The sequence below is a fragment of the Xenopus tropicalis genome, chromosome 8, assembly GCF_000004195.4.
Source record: "Xenopus tropicalis strain Nigerian chromosome 8, UCB_Xtro_10.0, whole genome shotgun sequence".
Taxonomy (NCBI): domain Eukaryota; kingdom Metazoa; phylum Chordata; class Amphibia; order Anura; family Pipidae; genus Xenopus; species Xenopus tropicalis.
This window is the reverse complement of record NC_030684.2, coordinates 90,595,808-90,615,155: the sequence shown is the minus strand read 5'-3', so window position 1 is coordinate 90,615,155 and position 19,348 is coordinate 90,595,808. Positions and strand designations below refer to the sequence as shown.

Below are 19,348 nucleotides of genomic sequence, written 5' to 3'. Positions count from 1 at the left end.
TCAAGCGGAGGTGGGTGGAGTTGTGCACTTGTCTCGGAGCAACCAAACTTCGATGTTGAAGCTTTAGCTTTCAGTGCTGGATGAGGGGCGGCCCTGCATGGGGACTGCCAGGACAAGCGGCCAATAAGAGCTTGAGGAAGCCAGATTGCCTTCCAATCACTGATGGCTAGCTGGGAAATGACGCTTACCCCTGGAGTACTGGGGTTAGGTTGAGAAAAGCTCATCTTGCATGTCTTAGCCGCAGTCGGTGTGTTTTTCGTGATTCTCCGTGGCCGTTTTTGACTACTGTAATTTCCAGGGCGACGAGGGGAGGGGAGGAGGGAGGTAAGTTCTTGGTTCTTTAATACAGTGTCCACAATGTCGGCCTGCTGCGCAGTGCGGCACTACATGTTTCACAAGAGCTTGCACTTTCTGGGCTGCCTGTACATAAAGCTTGTAATGGGGAAAAAGTATTGGGCACATATGAATTAGGGGAGGTACATGTTTGCTGCACTACATCTTAGCACATAGCTATAGCTTGGTAGTTAATGTAATACTCTAAATAGACTCTAATGTATATTGTATCCATTTGGGGGTTTTAGATCTTATTAGTTGTAAAGCTTATTAAAGAAGACCATGATAACGCATGTAAGACCATTAAAAAAACATTTTGATTCAGGTTTTGCAAAACAAGCCCAGTGCTGTACAGCAAGAAATGTCACCAAGTGAAAGCCATTATGCAATATTTAGGGGGTTAAGCAATTTCTTCTTTTCAGCTCTGTATTTCTGCCAGGATAAGACAAACATAATTTAGTAGGTATGTGTTTTATGTTATTTGCTCAACCCCCTTGGGTGCCAATCTCTATTTTCCTGAGCAGAAGTTTATTGATAGTACAGTTGCTGGTTTGTTTTCCGGCAGCAGCTCTTTTGGAAGATATTTTAGGGCTATGAGACTGAAGGCATGCTTTTGATATGCCAGTAAATGAGCAATGTTCCTGGCCAGACAGCAGAGATCATACTACCATTCTGTAATTTTGTACAGATTCTGACCCACTAACGTTGCATAAAAAAGGGTACACAGTCCACCGCCCCCCCCCCCCCCAAATGCCTAGACGGAACATTGCTCAAGGGATAGTACTAAAACACAGGCCATTTTTGCAGATATTGTTAAATTAAAGACAATGACTCTACAGCCAACATGCAAGAAGATTAATTGGTTTTGTATATACCTGACCATAGTGTTTAACAGATTGGGAATGAAGGTAGCAAGCTCCCACTGGAGAAGGAGTGATAGGAATGATGAATGCTCTGTTTAAAGAGCTACAACATGTGGTGGTGCTGTTAGTGTACTTTGCTGAATAAAGGAATCATTGTCTGGTTTCCATCTTACAATACTATACATGGCCCCAAACACACTACCCCACTGATGTACTGCTACTGTACACCAGTCTTGTCAAAATCTTTTCCACATCAAGGAATAACAATAGTTTACCTGATCTGAGAGTTTGCCATCCAGTGTTTTGTCAGCCCCTTCTCTTAGTTTTTAACTGGATCATACATATATAAAAGCTGCATTGTAAGGGCCATGCAACTGTCATTTTAATAGTATACAGTACTGCAAATAAGAATTAAACTTACATCTCTCCCTAATTATATCTCCTATTCTCTGCACTTGGTCCCTAGGGGGAGCCAGGTCAGTCTGCAAATCTTTAAATGTCCTAAAATCTAGGCCTAGATGTCTACAGTAGTAATGCACAGGTTGACAAAAAGCCAGCCCGTGCCTGACCCTAATCTGTCCTTCCCCAACTCAAAACTAACCCAACTCAGTGTGCTATTACTTATATAAATGTATCTGACCCATCCCATTTTGATAACACTGAAGGAGGTGGGCAGGTGCAAGTATATAAATAACTGTCTGGAAGGAACTGAAGGATGAGGAATCTGAATGTGCAGCTGCTGCAGGCAGCATGGGTAAGTGAACACAGTTCAGCCCGCCACTTACCCACAACCTCCTGCGCTGGCCCTAACCTTCCCAACCTGCAGACCCTGTGGGGTTTGGGTCAGCCCATGCAACACAAGTTCACAGGCTGGATCTTATGGCAACAGTTATAGGGTAGAAAAGAAATAACCCATATTTATAAAATACCAATATTTTTCCACACCGATATGCAATAAAGAGTTGTATACATTACATACAAAAGTCTGATAACAATACTGGGAGTAAAAAGGGCCTGCTCAAAAGAACAGTCTAAAAGGAAATTAGTAAGAAACTCATTGGGGGGCATGACCTAAGATTATTAAGGGGAATTTGGGAACCTTCACATAACCATTCCTTATAAAAGAAATAATAATAGTTCCTTATTTATGTGAATGTAGATGAATAGGTATATAAAATCTGCCAAATCTGAAAATGGTTAGCATATTCACATATTCTTAAATATCTTTTAGTCAATATCCTAAAATTGTGTGTGTGTTTATCTGGGCACATAGAAATCATGTACATAGATTTGGCTGCCAGTTGTGCAGAGTATGTGATAATAAATGACATAATAGATTAGATACCTGTATTGACTCCTTTAATCAAAACTTCCAATTAGCCTTAAGACCAGGGATCCTCATCCTTTTTACTTGCAAGCCACACTTAGATGAGAAAAGTGTTGGTGAGCCACACAAGCATGAACAAAGTTCTTTGGAGATGCCAAAGCAAAGATTTACGATTTGATAGCCTCATGTGGACTGCTAGCCTGCAGAAGGCTCTGCTTGGAGTAAAACTGTGTCTCTGTGCTTCCAAAACTTGCCTCTAAGCCAGAAATTCAAAAATAAGCTCCTACTTTGAGGCCACTGGAGGTAATATCCAAGGGGTTGGTGTGCAACATGATGCCCCCAAGCCACTGGTTTAAGATCACTGCTATAAACAGTATATTGTGCACATTAACAAAACCAACTGTTTTTTAGTACAATGTATACTAGATAAAAAGTTTGCACACCCCTGCAAAATGGCAGGTTTTTGTAAAATAAAACTGAGAAATCCTGTCAGAATGTATTACAAATGGCAAATTTGCCATCTATACAAGCAAGTTGAAAACAAATCAGACATTTTAGTGGTGAAAGAAGAAAAAGAAAAAATCAGTCTGCATTACTGTGAACACCCTTTAACCCTTTTAAGTGCCACAGAATGTAGAACCAGAAAACCTTTACATTAAGCTTAGCATATAGAAATGTATGCACTAACTTTCTAAATGCCAGATACTTTGGTTATCCTATGCACAATGGGCATTAAACTGTTCAGTGGACTCTTGGTGCCTAATGCTGTGTGGGCGGTAAGGTGCTAGAAAATGGAAGCTTTGAGGAGATTTTCAGTAATTTCATCCAAGCCATCAATTTTGGGAAAGCATTGTGACTCAGTAGATTGGAGTTCAAAGACATGGTTACCCCTTTTGAATTTACCCGAATGTAAAAAATATTTGTTTTTTGTGTTTTGACCATACAAAAAAAGTGATCTACAAAGAAATTGGTATGCACTAACTTCATTTAACAGTCTCTAAATGCCTTATGCACAATGGGCATCAAACTGTTCATATTTAGGATGTTTTTTCTTCATACCTAATGCTACGTGGGAGATGCTAACTTGTAAAATGTAATTTTTCTTCCATACATTTTTATAGAAACTACTAAGTTTAGAAAGCCTAGATGTTAGGTTATTAGGAGTAGAAAGACATGGTTGCCCTTTTAAAGGAACAGTAACACCAAAAAATGAAAGAGCTTTAAAGTAATAAAAATATAATGCACTGTTGCCCTGCACTGGTAAAACTGGTGTGTTTGCTACAGTAACACTACTATAATTTATATAATAAGCTGCTGTGTAGCCACGGGGGCAGCCATTCAAGCTGGAAAAAAGGAGAAAAGGCACAGGTTACATAGCAGATAACAGATAAGTTCTGTAGAATACAATAGTGTTTTATCTGTTATCTGCTATGTGCCTGTGCCTTTTCTCCTTTGAATGGCTGCCTCCATGGCTACATAGCAGCTTATTTATATAAATTATAGTAGACTTTCTGAAGTAAACACACAACTTTTACCAGTGCAGGGCAGCAGCACATTATATTTTAGTTACTTTTATACACTTTCATTTTTTGGTGTTACTGTTCCTTTAAGATTTCGCAGAATGTGTAGTTTTATGTTTCCTGGGGTAAACTTACTGGTTTTTTGGCTTTGGAATATAAAGTATGCCATATTCTGCTGTAGTGCTTTATGAATTCGTTAGTTTACTGCTTTGAGTTTTTCATCTATAGAAGTCAGAAATCATCATGAAATAAAATATAGCATATTTTTTGTATTTAGAGCTCTAAATCTTGTTCCAGAAGTGGAAATAGGCAGGTTTAGAAAGCTCAGGTTCTCCTGAAAGAGAATGTATAATTTTCCTGCCTAAACTAACCCACCCTGGAAATGCGCCTAAAATGAGAGAGCAAAAAAAGTTCATAAAAACATCTGGCATTTTGTGCAACTGAAATTTTAAATTCTTCTGGCGCTTAAAGGGTTAATAATCAAGCATATGGCTGAATTTAGAACCAACCAATCGCATTCAGTCACATCTCAAATAAGTAGAATATGCCTCACATCAATGTAAATGGCTCAGATTGAGTTGATGTAGTTTAGCTGTTCCTGTAGGACTATTCCTCTTGGTCTAACACTCCAAAGTTATGGTCCACAAAGAGCTTTCAGTACATACAAAAGGTATCTCATTATTGAAAGGTATCAATCAGAACAGGGGTCAAAAAAGTATCCAAATCACTAAACATTCCTTGGAGCATGGTGAACATGGACTGTCATCAACAAGTGGAGAAATATGGCTCAACAGTGACTGTATTAAAGGAACAGTAACACCACAGAATGGAATAGTATAAAAAAATTAGTATATTATGATCTACTGCCCTAAAGTGGTAAATTTATTTGTTTAGTTCAAATCCCCACAATAGTTTATATAAACAAATCTGCTGTGTAGCCACTGGGACAGCCATTCATGCAGGGGGGAAAAAGGAGAAAAGGCACAGGTTACATAGCACATGATGGATAAGCTGTGTAGATTGCCATTGTATCTGTTATCTGCTATGTAACATTTGCCTTTTTTCGTTCTTCTCCAGCTTGAATGGTTATCCCCATGGCAACACAGCAGCTTATTTAAATTAAAAACTATAGAAGTCTTTCTGAAGCCAGCATTTAACTTTTACCAGTGCAGGGCTACAGTACATTATATTTCAATTACTTTTAAACATTTTCATTTTTTTGGTGTTACTGTTCCTTTAATATCAGGACATCCCTCCAAGATTGACGAGAAGATGACTGGTCAAGGAAGCCACCAAGAGCCCTACAGCAACGTTAAAGGAACTGCAGGATTTCTTGGCAAATACTGGTTGTTCCCTTCATGTGCCAACAATCAGTCTCATTCTTAATATGTCTGGGTTGTGGGGTAGGGTAGCAAGATGAAAGCATTTACTTGCAAAGAAAAACACTCAAGCCTCATATGATGAGGCCAAGGTTGAACTGTTTTGCAATAATTTCAAAAGGTATGTTTGGTTCAAAGATAACACGGCACATCATCACAACAACACCATACCCACAGTGAAGCATGGTGGAAGCAGCATCATGCTTTGGGGCTTCTTTTCATCAGCTGGAACTGTTGCTTTAGTCAAGGTGGATGGAATCATGAATTGCTCTAAGTATCATTCTGTTATCTCACAAAACCTACAAGCTTCTGGTGGAAAGCTGAAGATGAAGAGGAACTTCACCTTCACCAAAGGAGGATCAATGTTCTGGAATGGCCCAGTCAGAGCCCAGACCTTAATTTGATTGAAAATCTGTGGGGTGACCTGAAGAGAGCTGTGCACAGGAGATGCCCTCGCAATCTGACAGATCTGTGACACTGCTGTGTCTGTGACAGATCTGTGACACTGCATAGTCCAGGTGTGCCAAACTGATAGACTATTAACCAAAAAGAGTGATTGCTGTACTAAAATCAAAAGACGCTTCAACCAAGTATTAGTTTAGGGGGTGTGCACGCTAATGCAACCAGGTTTTTGTATGAGTTTTTTTTTTTTCTTTTTTTCCACTAAGCTGTTTTTGATTTGTTTTAAACTTCTTTGTATAGATTTAAATTTTGCAATAAAGGTGGAATAAGTTCTGACAGGATTTATTTCAGTTTCTTTTTTTATTAACAAAAACCTGACATTTTGCAGGACTTTGTATACTTTTTATATCCAGCGTGGTAATTGGATTTAATGCATCAAAGCTGTGCCTTCTCCACTCAGTATTACCTCTCTCCTCTTTGTGATAATGTTTTGTTGATTTACGTGATACCAAAAGGTGTTCTTATGGACAAGTAGTGAGGTGGACCAATCAGAGAAATTATGTTCTTCCAGTAAACTGTAATTTTTTATCTGGAAACCCTATATCCAGAATGAAAGCAAAAAGTGACAAAATTACTTTAAGCCTTAGTCTTAAATAAATATACCGCATTCATCCTAAATATGCAAATTTATGTAACATGTACCAGCCCCAAACTGCAAACTGTTGTTATAAAAGATTGATACATGCTTGCTCTTCAGTACACTTAACATGATATATGTGAGCTTAATGCTTCTAATGGAAAATGTCTATTCTAATAGGTTAAAAATGTGTGCAGAAAGGCACACTAACAACTCTTAAACACATTTACGACATATGGAGACACCAGGATTTTTCACTATGACACAGTCAGTGGTTTTATAGACACACTGGCCGAACAGATATGTATGCAGACATTTGGACATACGCTTACTAGATTTAGTGCATCAGAAAAAGACTTGAAGTTTACTTAAGGCAAATTCTTCTCTATTGGTTTACTTGCCCTTGAAAGAGGTGTTACCATGGCTCATTTTATGGCTGATCTCTGGTTCTCTGTGTGCTTCTTTTTACCAGTTGTAGAAGTTGTATAAATATTTAAAATATAAAATGTAAACTAATCATGGGTGTTTGAATATATTGTCAACTGTGATTATCTATAAACCTGAACTGTAGGAGTAATGTTTGTCCTTTCATTGTTTAGCTGTGATTTTTGCTTTGGGACTTCAGCATTGGTGTGCTTCTGAGAACAATTTTAGCTGTAATCCTACATTTATGGAATTTGCCAATTAAAGGGCCAGTAACGCTTAGGTCTTCATACACATTTAAGTACAGTGCTCTATCACTCTGTACTAAGAAATGCTCTATAACCTTATTTACCACCTTCCGTTGTCTTCAGTGGAAACTACCTGTCAATGCTGTGCACAGATCTGTGTTTTTGGTCTGAATTCACCTGTGACAAGTGGTCTCTATTCATACGAATGACTGGTGACAGAGAGAGGTATTTATCAATAGATTAACAGGTAAACTGTACTTTACCTGCTTCTACTGCTTATGTGTGCATTATGAGGAATGATTCTGAACTCTAACAAGAAAGGTTACACTGAAGGTGGCCATAATGATGAGGTTACTGATCTCGTGAATGTTATCAGTGACCTGTCTTTTTGGTAAAAATCCAGATTGATCTTTATGAATTAAATTATTTAGTCTGGTAGCTAAAATCTTGACTAACAGTTTGATGTCTAGATTTAGAACCATTATGGTGTGGAAAATTTTAGCAGTTTGTATGATCCTTATCTGGTTTTAGGATGACCACTGTTTGTGCTTGTAGGTCTTCAAAGTTCTCTGTACCTTTTTAATTATCAATTAATAGTTATTGTAATCAGGTAATTTAGTTTTGAGGCAAAGAGTTTGAAATATTTTCCTGAGAATCCTTCTGGGCCATTTTGATAAGAGAAATAACATATATAACACTTTATACACAATTTAACATCAAGTGAACAAGAGGGTTAATAACCCATGTATTCTGTAAAGGTCTCATTGTGTTGACCTCAGCTGAGGGGGATAATCCCCGGAGGACTCAAACCTGATAGAGTATGGTGAGGCATCATCTTTATGTTAAGGTTAGTTTATGTTTTGGGCTTTTGCGCCATATTGGTGAAATAGATCTCTTGCTCAGGCTCCCCTATGGTGTAGTGGCAAGTGAAGTGGTTGTTAGAGAGTAATGAATTTTCGGTCAAGACCATTTTTGAGGGGTTACCACTGAGTGTTGGCGGTTCTTGTATGTAAATATCACCTTAAGTGGGTATCCCCATCTGTATCAGATCTGGTGGGAGTTCTGCAGGTGAAGAGTCCTGGACTGTTTTTTTGGAATTTTTGCTGCCTCTTGTCACGGTTGATGACTCAAATTTTATAGTGAAATATGCAAGTATATTTCGGCTGATCATCTAGCTCAGAGAGTCCTCTAGTAGCAGAGAGATGGAATGTGCATCTTATCAGATCCGCAGCGTGGCCTGCCCCCAGAGTTGATGTCTTTTAACTCCATTATTATATCAATCCAGTCCTTGTATCCTCCCTAAAGATGTATTACTTTTTAATTAAATGAAAATATGCATGATTTGAAAGCTAATTTTTTATTTAATTACTTCTGCTTAGTTACTACGATTGATGATATTGTATGCTATTTTTGCATTAACACTACCAGAAAGTGGGAACAGCCATCATGAATCGTTTCCATATTCCAGAGTTTTGTTCTCTGACCAGTCAGTGAAATTTAAATAATCCCCTTAGTCTGTTTCCATGGAGCCAGTGACAAAATAATTATCATTTTCAATGGTGAAATGATACAGGATTCTTGCATTTGTTATGGTAAAGCCTACACACATGGCTTTATGTAAGCCCCACAGAAAGGACCTGGTTAAAATTGTTCTAATTTATTTTTATCTGTGAATCTAGAAAGGAATAAATACATTTTGTCTTCTTGACTTGCTTTGGCTTAAAGTACATTATTATTTTGTAGTTTAAATTTGGTCTGACTGCTTGGATACTTATAGCCTCTTATTTGTTTATTATGAGATTAGACACAATTTGATCTGGTTAGTTAACTGAAAGCTCTGAAGTTCTGCAGTTTTGGTCCAAATGGCCACATATAATTGCACATTGCTAACCACGTTTGGGTTTCATGGTAGTCTGTTAAAGAAGGTCTAAATTTTTTTTAGATTATATATTTGCATGGTGGCTGAATCAAATGGGGCAGATAATAGGGCTTAAGATGGCACTGTTTCATTTTATCATTATATTTTTGTAGAGATCTACAGCATTTAGTGGTATATTTTAGATTATGTATATATGAGACGTAAGTTCGCATTACACAGTGTTTGTGCATATGCAGTGAGGACTGAGGCAGTAAAAGGTTACCCTTAGATTTGTTTTCTCAGAATCCCTGTCTTAGTGACAAAAGTTCAGTAGTGGACAAGAAAGTTTTTTCCCAGGCAGCACCAGAATCAGCCGGTGCATTATGTAGTCCAATCTAGTGTCCATTCATCCCATGTGTTAGCCAGATAACCTATAATAACCTGACCTGTGGGTTTTAGCTAGTGCAGTAATATTTTACAGATCACAAGATTTGCACTAAGGTTGAGCTACTATACAAAATGCATGTTTGATACAGGTTTATATAAAACAAACATATTAAAGACATAATGAACTCTGATTTGTGAAGGATGGCAGCAACAGTCAAATCACCTATGTCCCATTAGCCTAAATGTTGTTAACACTGTAATGTTTTTGATTTTTGTGATCCTTTTAAGCCTTAATGCACTACAAGGCTACTAAAGTCTTGGGGTCCAGATGGCAAAGCTGATGTGTCAGTAAAGATTTTAATTTACTAAGATCTTTAATTGACTAAGAGCCTTCATAAACATATTCACAGATATTTTTTTTAGCATGCGGAACAAACTGGTTAAACACTTTGCTGCTCATTGACAATGTACCTGCGTCATCTTCCGTACTCTCCATGATTGGCAGTTTAATGTCTAACCAAGGTCATCAGAGGCACAGCTGAGTTAGCACAGCAGATTCTTGGCACCCCGAGTGAGACGTACATAGAGTTTTTGACTGTTTATATATAGATTCTGTTTTATTTATCTTCTCCCTTTCTTTATCCCTTTTACTATCCATACACTTAGAAACCAACCTTATTTACTCTTTTCTTCCTATTTCCTTTTTTTACTATTTCTATTAACTACTGTATTTGCAGATAAACACAGGCCATGAATCGTTCCCAATGCTCTGATTAGTTTTCAGATGTGCCTGCATCCGGAGCTACTGCATTGGAGCAGGTGCAGGCACACAGAGAGGGTTTTGGCTCAGGAATGCACTCGGCCCGACACAATGACTCTGGTTGCAGGCACATCTGAAAGCTGATTGGAGCATAGGGACCGATTCATGGCCTGTGTTTATCTGCAAATACAGTAGTTAATAGAAATAGTAAAAAAAGGAAATAGGAAGAGAAGAGTAAATAAGGTTGGTTTCTAAGTGTATAGATAGTAAAAGGGATAAAGAAAGGGAGAAGATAAATGAAACAGAATCGATATATAAACAGTCACAAACTATATGTACGTCTCACTATGGATGGTTTCTTGGAGGATCAGCCCCGTGTGGCATTAGGCCTTAGTCACGCATTGCACAGGGTCTACTTCTCATCAGCAGTTTCCTGTAGGTGCAGTTATTTGGAGCGGAGATTGGCCTGAAAATGCATGCTTTCAGACCAATCATACCTCTATGTAGCTGCACTCAGGCTGATGATATTCCTGTCAGTGCAGATAGTCTGAGCAGTGGATGGGAGTAGATCTGCATCTCTCTCCTGCCTACAAAACACAGGTGGAGAGAAGAAACCCTACGCAATGTTTGACTTTTGCCATTAGTTGACTTATGTGAATTTCTTTATTGTTCTCTTCACTGTTTCTCATTCTTACCCTCTTCTGTAAATTAAGCTGATTTGTTAAACTGATTTTTGTCTTGTTAGACCTGCTCCGTTTTCTAGGATATAATGTTTGAGTATAATTACTTTTCTTGACGACTGCAATATTCCTTTTTGGTGCAGCTGTACTCCACAATGGGTAAGAAGAGCAGAGTGAAAACCCAGAAGTCGGGGAGTGGAGCAGCTGCTGCTGTGTCACCAAAGGAAATGCTTAATTTGATTAGTGAGTTATTGCAAAGTAAGTATTGTGTGTTAGCAAAAAATATACTGTATTACGTCTAGTAGAATAAATGGGTTTAAGGGTTGTGTTTACCAATAAAACATTTCATTCTGTGCTTCCCATGTCAAAATCATGTTATTGTGCCATAAAACACCGCTTATAATTTGAGCTTTCTGTTCTTGGGTCAGTATTGGCTGGCAAGTCACTTACCTCTGACCAAGTCCTGACTAATAGATAATCAGAGCTTGTCCATGTATCATTATCCGTGTTATAACACATGCATATAAATAACCAGCATATTCCTCACCACCTAACAATAACTGCAATAACTGGGTGTATATATTAATGGTTGTTAACTACTAAATAGATATCAAACAGACTGGCTGGAAAATCTTGTACAGTGAATACGCCATAAAGTCTGTCCGGGCCTCCATGTGATCCAATCTTTGACCTGAAATTCATATGATTGGATACATTTGATTTGACCCACCACCTGGTACTTACTGTTGTGCAGACAAGCTCCAAATGCAGGTGGATGTGTGTGGGCTGAAACACCCATGTACAGGAGCCTTAGAAGGGCAGTATACCCCTTTTTTCAAAATGAGTTAAAAAAAAAAAAAAGAAGAAGCAGAAACACAACAAAAATATATCTATTGAATCACATGCATAAGACTGAATAATTGGAATGCTTATAAATATAGCATATTGTAAGATGGCTGCATAATTACAGAATACCGCAGGTTATCATTCATTCTGGTGCTTTTCAGAGAGTGTTAACAGTGTGTGCTGTAGTACACATTATGACTTGCAATATTACTTGCTATCATGTGCTTTTTTTTTTTTTTTTTTGATGTATGGATCATTTGCTGCAATACTAAAGCTGGCCATACATGCACCGATAATATTGTACGTAACCTTGTTTTGTACGATATTCGGTGCGTGTATGGCAACTCGGCGAGGTGACCGATATCGCAGAAGTCCTATTGTTTCCACCTCCATATCTGACGATTCAGCCCTGAATGTCAGTGGAGGGTTGGAACGATCTTTTTTGCGATCGAAAATTGCCACGTGTGGCCAGCTTAAGGATTTCACTAGAAAATGTATCCATTATATGCTCCTTCTAGTGGCAGTCTAAATTATATTTTTAAAGGGGATCTAAAATAAAAAAAATCCGTGTGTGCATTATTTATGCCAAATAAAATACATTTGCAATATAAACTTCACATCATGATGTGAATAAAAAAAAAGCAGGTGACTGCTCTGTAACAGACTTAAGAAAAAAATTAAAGCAGGGACCAGAGCTCCACCTGCAGGAAGCTGTATTTTAGTGCTTGCTGGCATGATACATTGGATGTCTGTGCGTTTCCTTGTGAATGCAAAAATAGGAGACACATAGGGGCAGATTTATCAAATCACGAGTTTGAATCCCGAATGGGAAACATTCGGATTGGATACAAAAATTTCTGACGATCGCAAATATCACACAAATGCTTACGAAAAAATCGTATTAGTCACGATAATATCGCATTGGTGATCCGAAAGTCGCAGCATTTTCGTGAGCTAAACTCACCCTGGGATGAATACCATCCAGTCCCAGGCCCTTGTTTATCTTTACATTTTTAATTCTCTTTTTAATTTCCTCCTGAGTGACCCATGCATCAGTTGTTATTTTACTAGAATTTAGTCTATTAAAAGGAGAAGGAAAGGCTAAGTCACTTGGGGGTGCCAAATGTTAGGCACCCCCAAGTGACTTTAATCGCTTACCTATTACCCTGGGCTGGTTCTCCTGTTAGGGCATTGACTCAAGGGATGAAAACACAATTTTTCCTCTTTATAGGTCACTGGTAAGGCCTCACTTTGAGTATGTGGTGCAGTTTTGGGCTCCAGTCCTTAAGAAGGATATTAATGAGCTGGAGAGATTGCAAACTGGTAAAAGAGATGGAAGATTTAAACTATGAGATTAGACTGTCAGGGTTGGGGTTGTTTTCTCTGGAAAAAAAGTTGCTTGTGAGGGGACATGATTACTCTGTACAAGTATGTTAAAGGGAATTATAGACAGATAAGGGGTGTTCTTTGTTTCCCTATAAAAATGGTGAGGTTGTAGAATGTGCTTCCAAGTTTTTTTGTGATGGCAGATTCTGTTAATGCCTTTAAAGCTGGCCATACACGCACCAATAATATTGTGTATGGTAAATCGGCGAGGCTGCTGATATCGGTCGACTCGCCGTTCGGGCAGGTTAAAAGATTTTGATTGGGCGCCATAGAAGACGCCTGAGCAAAATCTGCCTTCAGGGCTGAATCGGCAGAAGGAGGTAGAAATCCTATTGTTTCTACCTCCATATCTGTCGTTTCAGCCCTGAACGTTATTGGCGGATTGGAACGATCTTTCATGCGACCGATGGTTGCATGAAAGATCGAAAATCGCCATGTGTGTGGCCACCTTAAGAGGGGCTTGGATGATTTCTAGAACAATCATAATATCCAAGGCTGTTGTGATACTAAAAAGGCCAGTATGTGTGCTGGTATTCACTTGGAAGGGTTGAACTTTTGGTCTTTTTATCAACCCAACTTAACTATGTACTGGTAACTATATGTAAAAAATATTTGGCTCCCATGAACAATGTACTTGATTTTGATCTGGTTTTGATATTTTCAGAGTGCAGCAACCCAAATTCTACTCCCGGGAGAGAATGGGAAGAGTATGTGCAGATCCGTGGGCTTGTTGAAAAAATCCGCAAAAAACAGAGAGGTATGTGCAGTTAGTTAAAAATTAATTATTTTGATGATACACAAGCCATAAATATTCTTTTAAATGAGATGGAAAGGCTAAGTCACTTGGGGGTGCCAAATGTTGGGCACCCCCCAGCGACTTTAATCGCTTACCTTTTACCCCGGACTGGTGCGGGGTATAATAATAATAATAATTATACCTTCTTTCATAAAATATGAGGATATTAGTCACCTTATATTTCCACGATATGTATAAAAGCACTTGGCCCTCAGTCTCATGCTTTTATGTGGTCATGGAACTCCTCTCTGAATATGATATCCTTTTATTTGCAATAGGAGTTACATTATTCACTCTACAGTTTATAGACACCTACATATATTGCTGAGCTGGGAATATATAACAATATGCACAGATTCTAAAGAGGATACTTTTACATTAGAGCTTTCTTGGAGCAAGCATCTAGGGAGACATAATGTGTTTGTGTATGCCAGGTGGTCTGAAAAGTAAACTATTCCATTTGGTGATGAAGTTCAGATTAGGGATTAAAAAAAGATTTGTATTTAGGGAGACTATGGGAGAGATTTTCCAGATTAGCAAATACTTCCTTTTCTAGCTAAAATTCATGCATGCAATATCATGTGGACCATTTCTGGAATGCTTTGTTTTGAGAGTTTATCACTTGTCACCTAAGACAGGTTTTGAATAACTAAATAAGGTCCACATGGTCATATTTCATTGTGCCATACTATATCCACATAAATGACATGTTCTGATGTTAGAACATGTTGTTTATCATTTAAAGAGACAGGTAAACAGCTTTACTATGGATGCTGTTGGTTTAAGTGAGATCCCAGCCAAGCCCACATGCAGAAGTTAGAAAAGACAACTGCCCCTAAATTATGGTTTTTTGATTGTAGTGACTAACTAACTAATATGGCAAACCCACAAAAAAGCCATTTTAAATGACAGTGTGATTTTGCCATCTAAACATATTGAAACTTAATTTTATTTAGATCAGGCATCTCAAATAGCCAAGCGCAACACTGCACAAGTCTTGGTTAAAGGAGCACCAGTGCACTATAGGTTATGTAGGATAATATACCCCTTATTTAAATTCATAACCCTGTTGGAACTCATTAAGAAATGTTGTAAACTTATGTGTCCCCATGCAGCCTTAAAAATGACTGCATGGGGTGCAGTATATATTTACAAACAAAAGTAAGATAAACCACTTGAAGAAAGACCAAGAACTGTAAAAAAAAAAATATATATATATAGAGGGCATAAAGTAAGAAAAAATCCATAGCTGTTAGGTGTTGCTTATATCTAAATAGGATATTGTTAAGTGTTTACTATATCTGAAAACAATGTGAGATTTTTCTTTTGTATATTGTGTAAAGTAGTTTAGTTTTGGAGCTAAATGTTTTACTTAATGGTTTTTATGTTGTTGCCACATTTTGTTCTTGCATTGGGGAATTTTTGGTATTGTTTCAATTTGTTTTTCTTTTCTAGCAAACAGCAGAAACCTGTCTTGCTTTATGGTAGGAGCTTTAGATTTACTCTCAGCATGAGAGGTCCTGGCCCACAAGACAAAGGAAGAACAGCTACCCTTTGCATAGCTCATACACATTTAGGCCAATGGCACACAGTGTTTTATTTTAGCTGTCAGAGAAGCATGCAAAACTGCCATTGTAGCCTCCTGTTGATTTTTATAGGAACTGCCTGATAACATGCATTAGAGTGTTTTTATTGAAGTTGCTGTGAGGTGGACTGGGTGGTTTTGTCGTGCCCAATGTACCATAGATCTTAACTGCAGCTTTGATTGTCTCTGGCTTGCTTAACAATGAGAGCAAAAACAGTTTGAGGTGTCATTGAGGCAATGTAAACAGACCATAGTAAATTTAAATACATGAAATTCAAATAACTAATTTAACATTTTAACACATTTAAAGTGTGTACAGAAACAATTATTCATATATATGTGTTATAAAAATAGGCTAAATTTATGATGTAGCGAGCTTATTCTCTAAAGTATTTCTTTATTTGCTTGAAGATAAAGCAGTTGATTCTTATTTTAACATTTATAATAGGTTTATCTGTTGTCTTTGATGGGAAAAGAGAAGACTATTTTCCTGAACTAATGGAGTGGTGCAAAGAAAATGGAGCATCTACTGACGGCTTTGAATTAGTGGAGTTTCCAGAAGAGGGCTTCGGTTTAAAAGCAACTCGAGAAATAAAGGTGAATGACTGGGAATGTAAAGAGTGAGTCTAGTTTTCTGCCATCTTTTGTTTTATTTCTTTTAATGCCTTTGTTCCATTTTTTACGTGAGCATATTTTAGTATTTTCTATCATAACATCTGAGGTAAACACACTTTTTTTTTTTTTTTTTTTTTTTTTTGCTGTACTTTAAAAAAAAAAAAAAAAAATCAGGTTAGTTTGTTTGTTTGTTAACTATAGTCCATTGCAGTGACACACTAGCAAACAGGGTCGGACTGGGACCTTTGCTGGCGCTCCCCGTACTGACTGTTCCTCCCCTGATGCGTTCAATTTATACGCGCTCGGGGAGGACCTCGGCCGGGGGCCCTGCGGGGGGGGGTTAGGGCACAGGGCTGGCTGGGGCACCTGCAGGGCCCGATGGACCCTGCACCCCCCAGTCCGACCCTGCTAGCAAATAAAGGGAAGGGCCCTTTTATTTTCTTTTTTAAATTTTCACAATTACTCTGCAACCTAGAACGTTTGTGCGCCCCATCAGAGTAAGGGCACCTGCTCCCTGTTATATGCCTAAAATGATAATGCGCATGCACTCTCAGTTTTGGCGTATGTGTAATATCATTTAAAAGCATATAAACTGCATGAAGGGTCCTCTGATGTCTCATGTACATAACAGATAAGCTGTTTTAGTACTTTCACTTGACCAATTATATTTTGCAGGCTGTTATATCTTTGAACACAGAAACTGTCACACCTTAGAGGTGTACTTAAGTTTTAGTATGATGTAGAGACTAATATTCTGAGACAATTTGCAATTGGTCTTCATTTTATTATTTGTAGTTTTTTAGTTATTTCAATTTTGTTCAGTTCCAGCATCTATCTGGTTTCTAGTGTCCAAATTACCTTAGCAACCAGGGAGTGGTTTGAATGAGAGCCTGGTATATAAATAAGAGAGGGTCTGAATAGAAAAATAAGTTCTAAAAAGTAACAATATGGAACAAATGTTTTCGGCTGTGGGGTCAGTGACCCCCATTTGAAAGCTGCAAAGAGCTAGAAGAAGGCAGCAAGTAATTAAAAACGATTAAAAATAAATAATGAAGTCCAATTAAAAAGTTGTTTAAAACAGACCATTCTTTAACATACTAAAAGTGAACTTAAAGGCGAACCACCCCTTTTAATGCAGTGTTTGCTAATTGATGAGTATATTCTAACACCCTTATAATCATGCATGTCCGTGTTTATAATAAACAATGAGATTTATTACAAATAAATAGGAATGCAAATTTCAAACAATTCCTAGCTCCTTGTGATTGGATTAGTGGAAGAGTATATATGCTGAGGACTTCCCATACCAGTCAGTTGAACTGAAGAAGCTGCTCGGATGAGTAGTGAAACGTCTTCAATGATTACTTAACAAGTCCAGTTGCTTTAAATTTATTTATACTAGAAATTCCTAGCTCGTTTTCTAGTCCTAGTTTATCATGGTTTGGAAATGCTATGAAAGTAATGGGACTTTTACTGGATTCATTGATTTCCCCTACATAAAGCTATGTTTTTTAAATGGGGGTTTGTTTTTATTTGGTATTTGGCCTTATCATTTTGGAGGATTTGATATTCAGACATCATTAAAAATAAGTACATTCAAGCAAACAGAAATCTGACAAGTAGTATTTATTCTTCATCATGATGTTTGATGCTTGTTATATGTCTATGAAGATTCTCATTCATCCAGGTCATGATATACAGTATCTAGTAGAATTAAGTCTAAAACAACTGGACTTTTCTGAGTTTTTCTTGAAAACGTTTCACCACTCATCCGAGTGGCTTCTTCAGTTCAATTGACTGGTAGGGAATTCCCCGGTATTTAAACTCTCGATGGTAGTAGAGTCACAGACATCCAATCACAATGGTTCCATTGAACTTGTTCAGTTAGGTGTTAGCTGAAACTGACAGGTGTAAGAAGGTATGATCCAATCACAATGGTACCAAGATTCTCATTGATGAAGGTGTAAATCCTTCAAAGTACATGACTGGAAGTGTGAACTGTTGTGAAACTGCCGGGGTAAGGATGTCAACGCGCCATTGTATGTTGGTGACAAGCGGTGTCTCAGGCCCCCTCCTCTGTTCAGGGATGGTTTTTCCAGGTTGGCATAAATGGCCTCTTTCACACCTCTTTCAAACCATCTGTCCTCTCGGTCCAAAATATGCACGTTACTGTCCTCAAAAGAGTGACCTTTTTCTTTGAGGTGTAGATAGACCGCTGAGTCTTGTCCTGAGGAGTTTGCCCGCCTATGTTGGGCCATTCTCTTACAGAGAGGTTGTTTTGTCTCCCCAATGTATAAGTCTGAGCACTCTTCACTACACTGGACAGCATAGACCACTACACTGGACAGCATAGACCACATTACTTTTCAATGGCGCGTTGACATCCTTACCCCGGCAGTTTCACAACAGTTCACACTTCCAGTCATGTACTTTGAAGGATTTACACCTTCATCAATGAGAATCTTGGTACCATTGTGATTGGATCATACCTTCTTACACCTGTCAGTTTCAGCTAACACCTAACTGAACAAGTTCAATGGAACCATTGTGATTGGATGTCTGTGACTCTACTACCATCAAGAGTTTAAATACCGGGGAATTCCCTACCAGTCATTTGAACTGAAGAAGCCACTCGGATGAGTGGTGAAACGTTTTCAAGAAAAACTCAGAAAAGTCCAGTTGTTTTAGACTTAATGCTTGTTATAATGCAGTAGAACTTTACTCTTTATGGTTGCATATTATGGCCTTCAGTTTTTCTATTCATGGAAGTGTCAAGCCACACTCTGCATAAGCATGCCTGACCGTACAGGTATAACAGATATAACTAACTAACTAACAAGCTATATATATTACATGTTGCATTTTTTGTTAAGATGGTATATCCTGCATTTGCTTGACTCTTAGGCAGAAGAATTATTCCTGTGGGTTCCAAGGAAGCTACTAATGACTGTTGAATCTGCAAAAGGTTCTGTTTTAGGTAAGCTTTTCATCTTCCATTCATCATTATTGTTGTTTATTGTTGATATTATTATCGTTTGCCATGCTCTTGTGTTTTCATTTTTAAATTGAAAATAGTATGTAGTATAAGATGAACCAGATCACAAGCACAAGATCTAAAGAATACACTAAAGGATCAGTTTATGTATTTGGACATTATCTCTTGGTATTAGTATTATAATTTAATAGTAGGTGTATTATTTAAAAAGTAGGTGTAATCTACTTTTGCAGCGTTTGAAGAATTGTTCCTGTTGCTTAAGTATTTCAAAGTACAGGGAATTTATTGTGCAAATTTATATATCAAGG

General features: G+C 37.9%; 1 protein-coding gene across 2 annotated transcripts in view; it reads left to right on the top strand.

Annotated features, from left to right (window-relative positions):
* Positions 1-150: 150 nt before the first annotated feature.
* Positions 151-19,348, top strand: part of setd3 (SET domain containing 3) — a 51,627-nt gene continuing 32,429 nt past the window's right edge. Inside the window, exons 1-6 of one of the 2 annotated variants that reach the window (XM_012968426.3) lie at positions 151-324; positions 5,290-5,379; positions 10,961-11,075; positions 13,714-13,806; positions 15,879-16,027; positions 18,950-19,022. In XM_012968426.3, the coding sequence (XP_012823880.1) occupies positions 10,973-11,075; positions 13,714-13,806; positions 15,879-16,027; positions 18,950-19,022 (418 nt within the window). In that variant the 5' untranslated portion in view covers positions 151-324; positions 5,290-5,379; positions 10,961-10,972. 2 annotated transcript variants of the gene reach the window in all.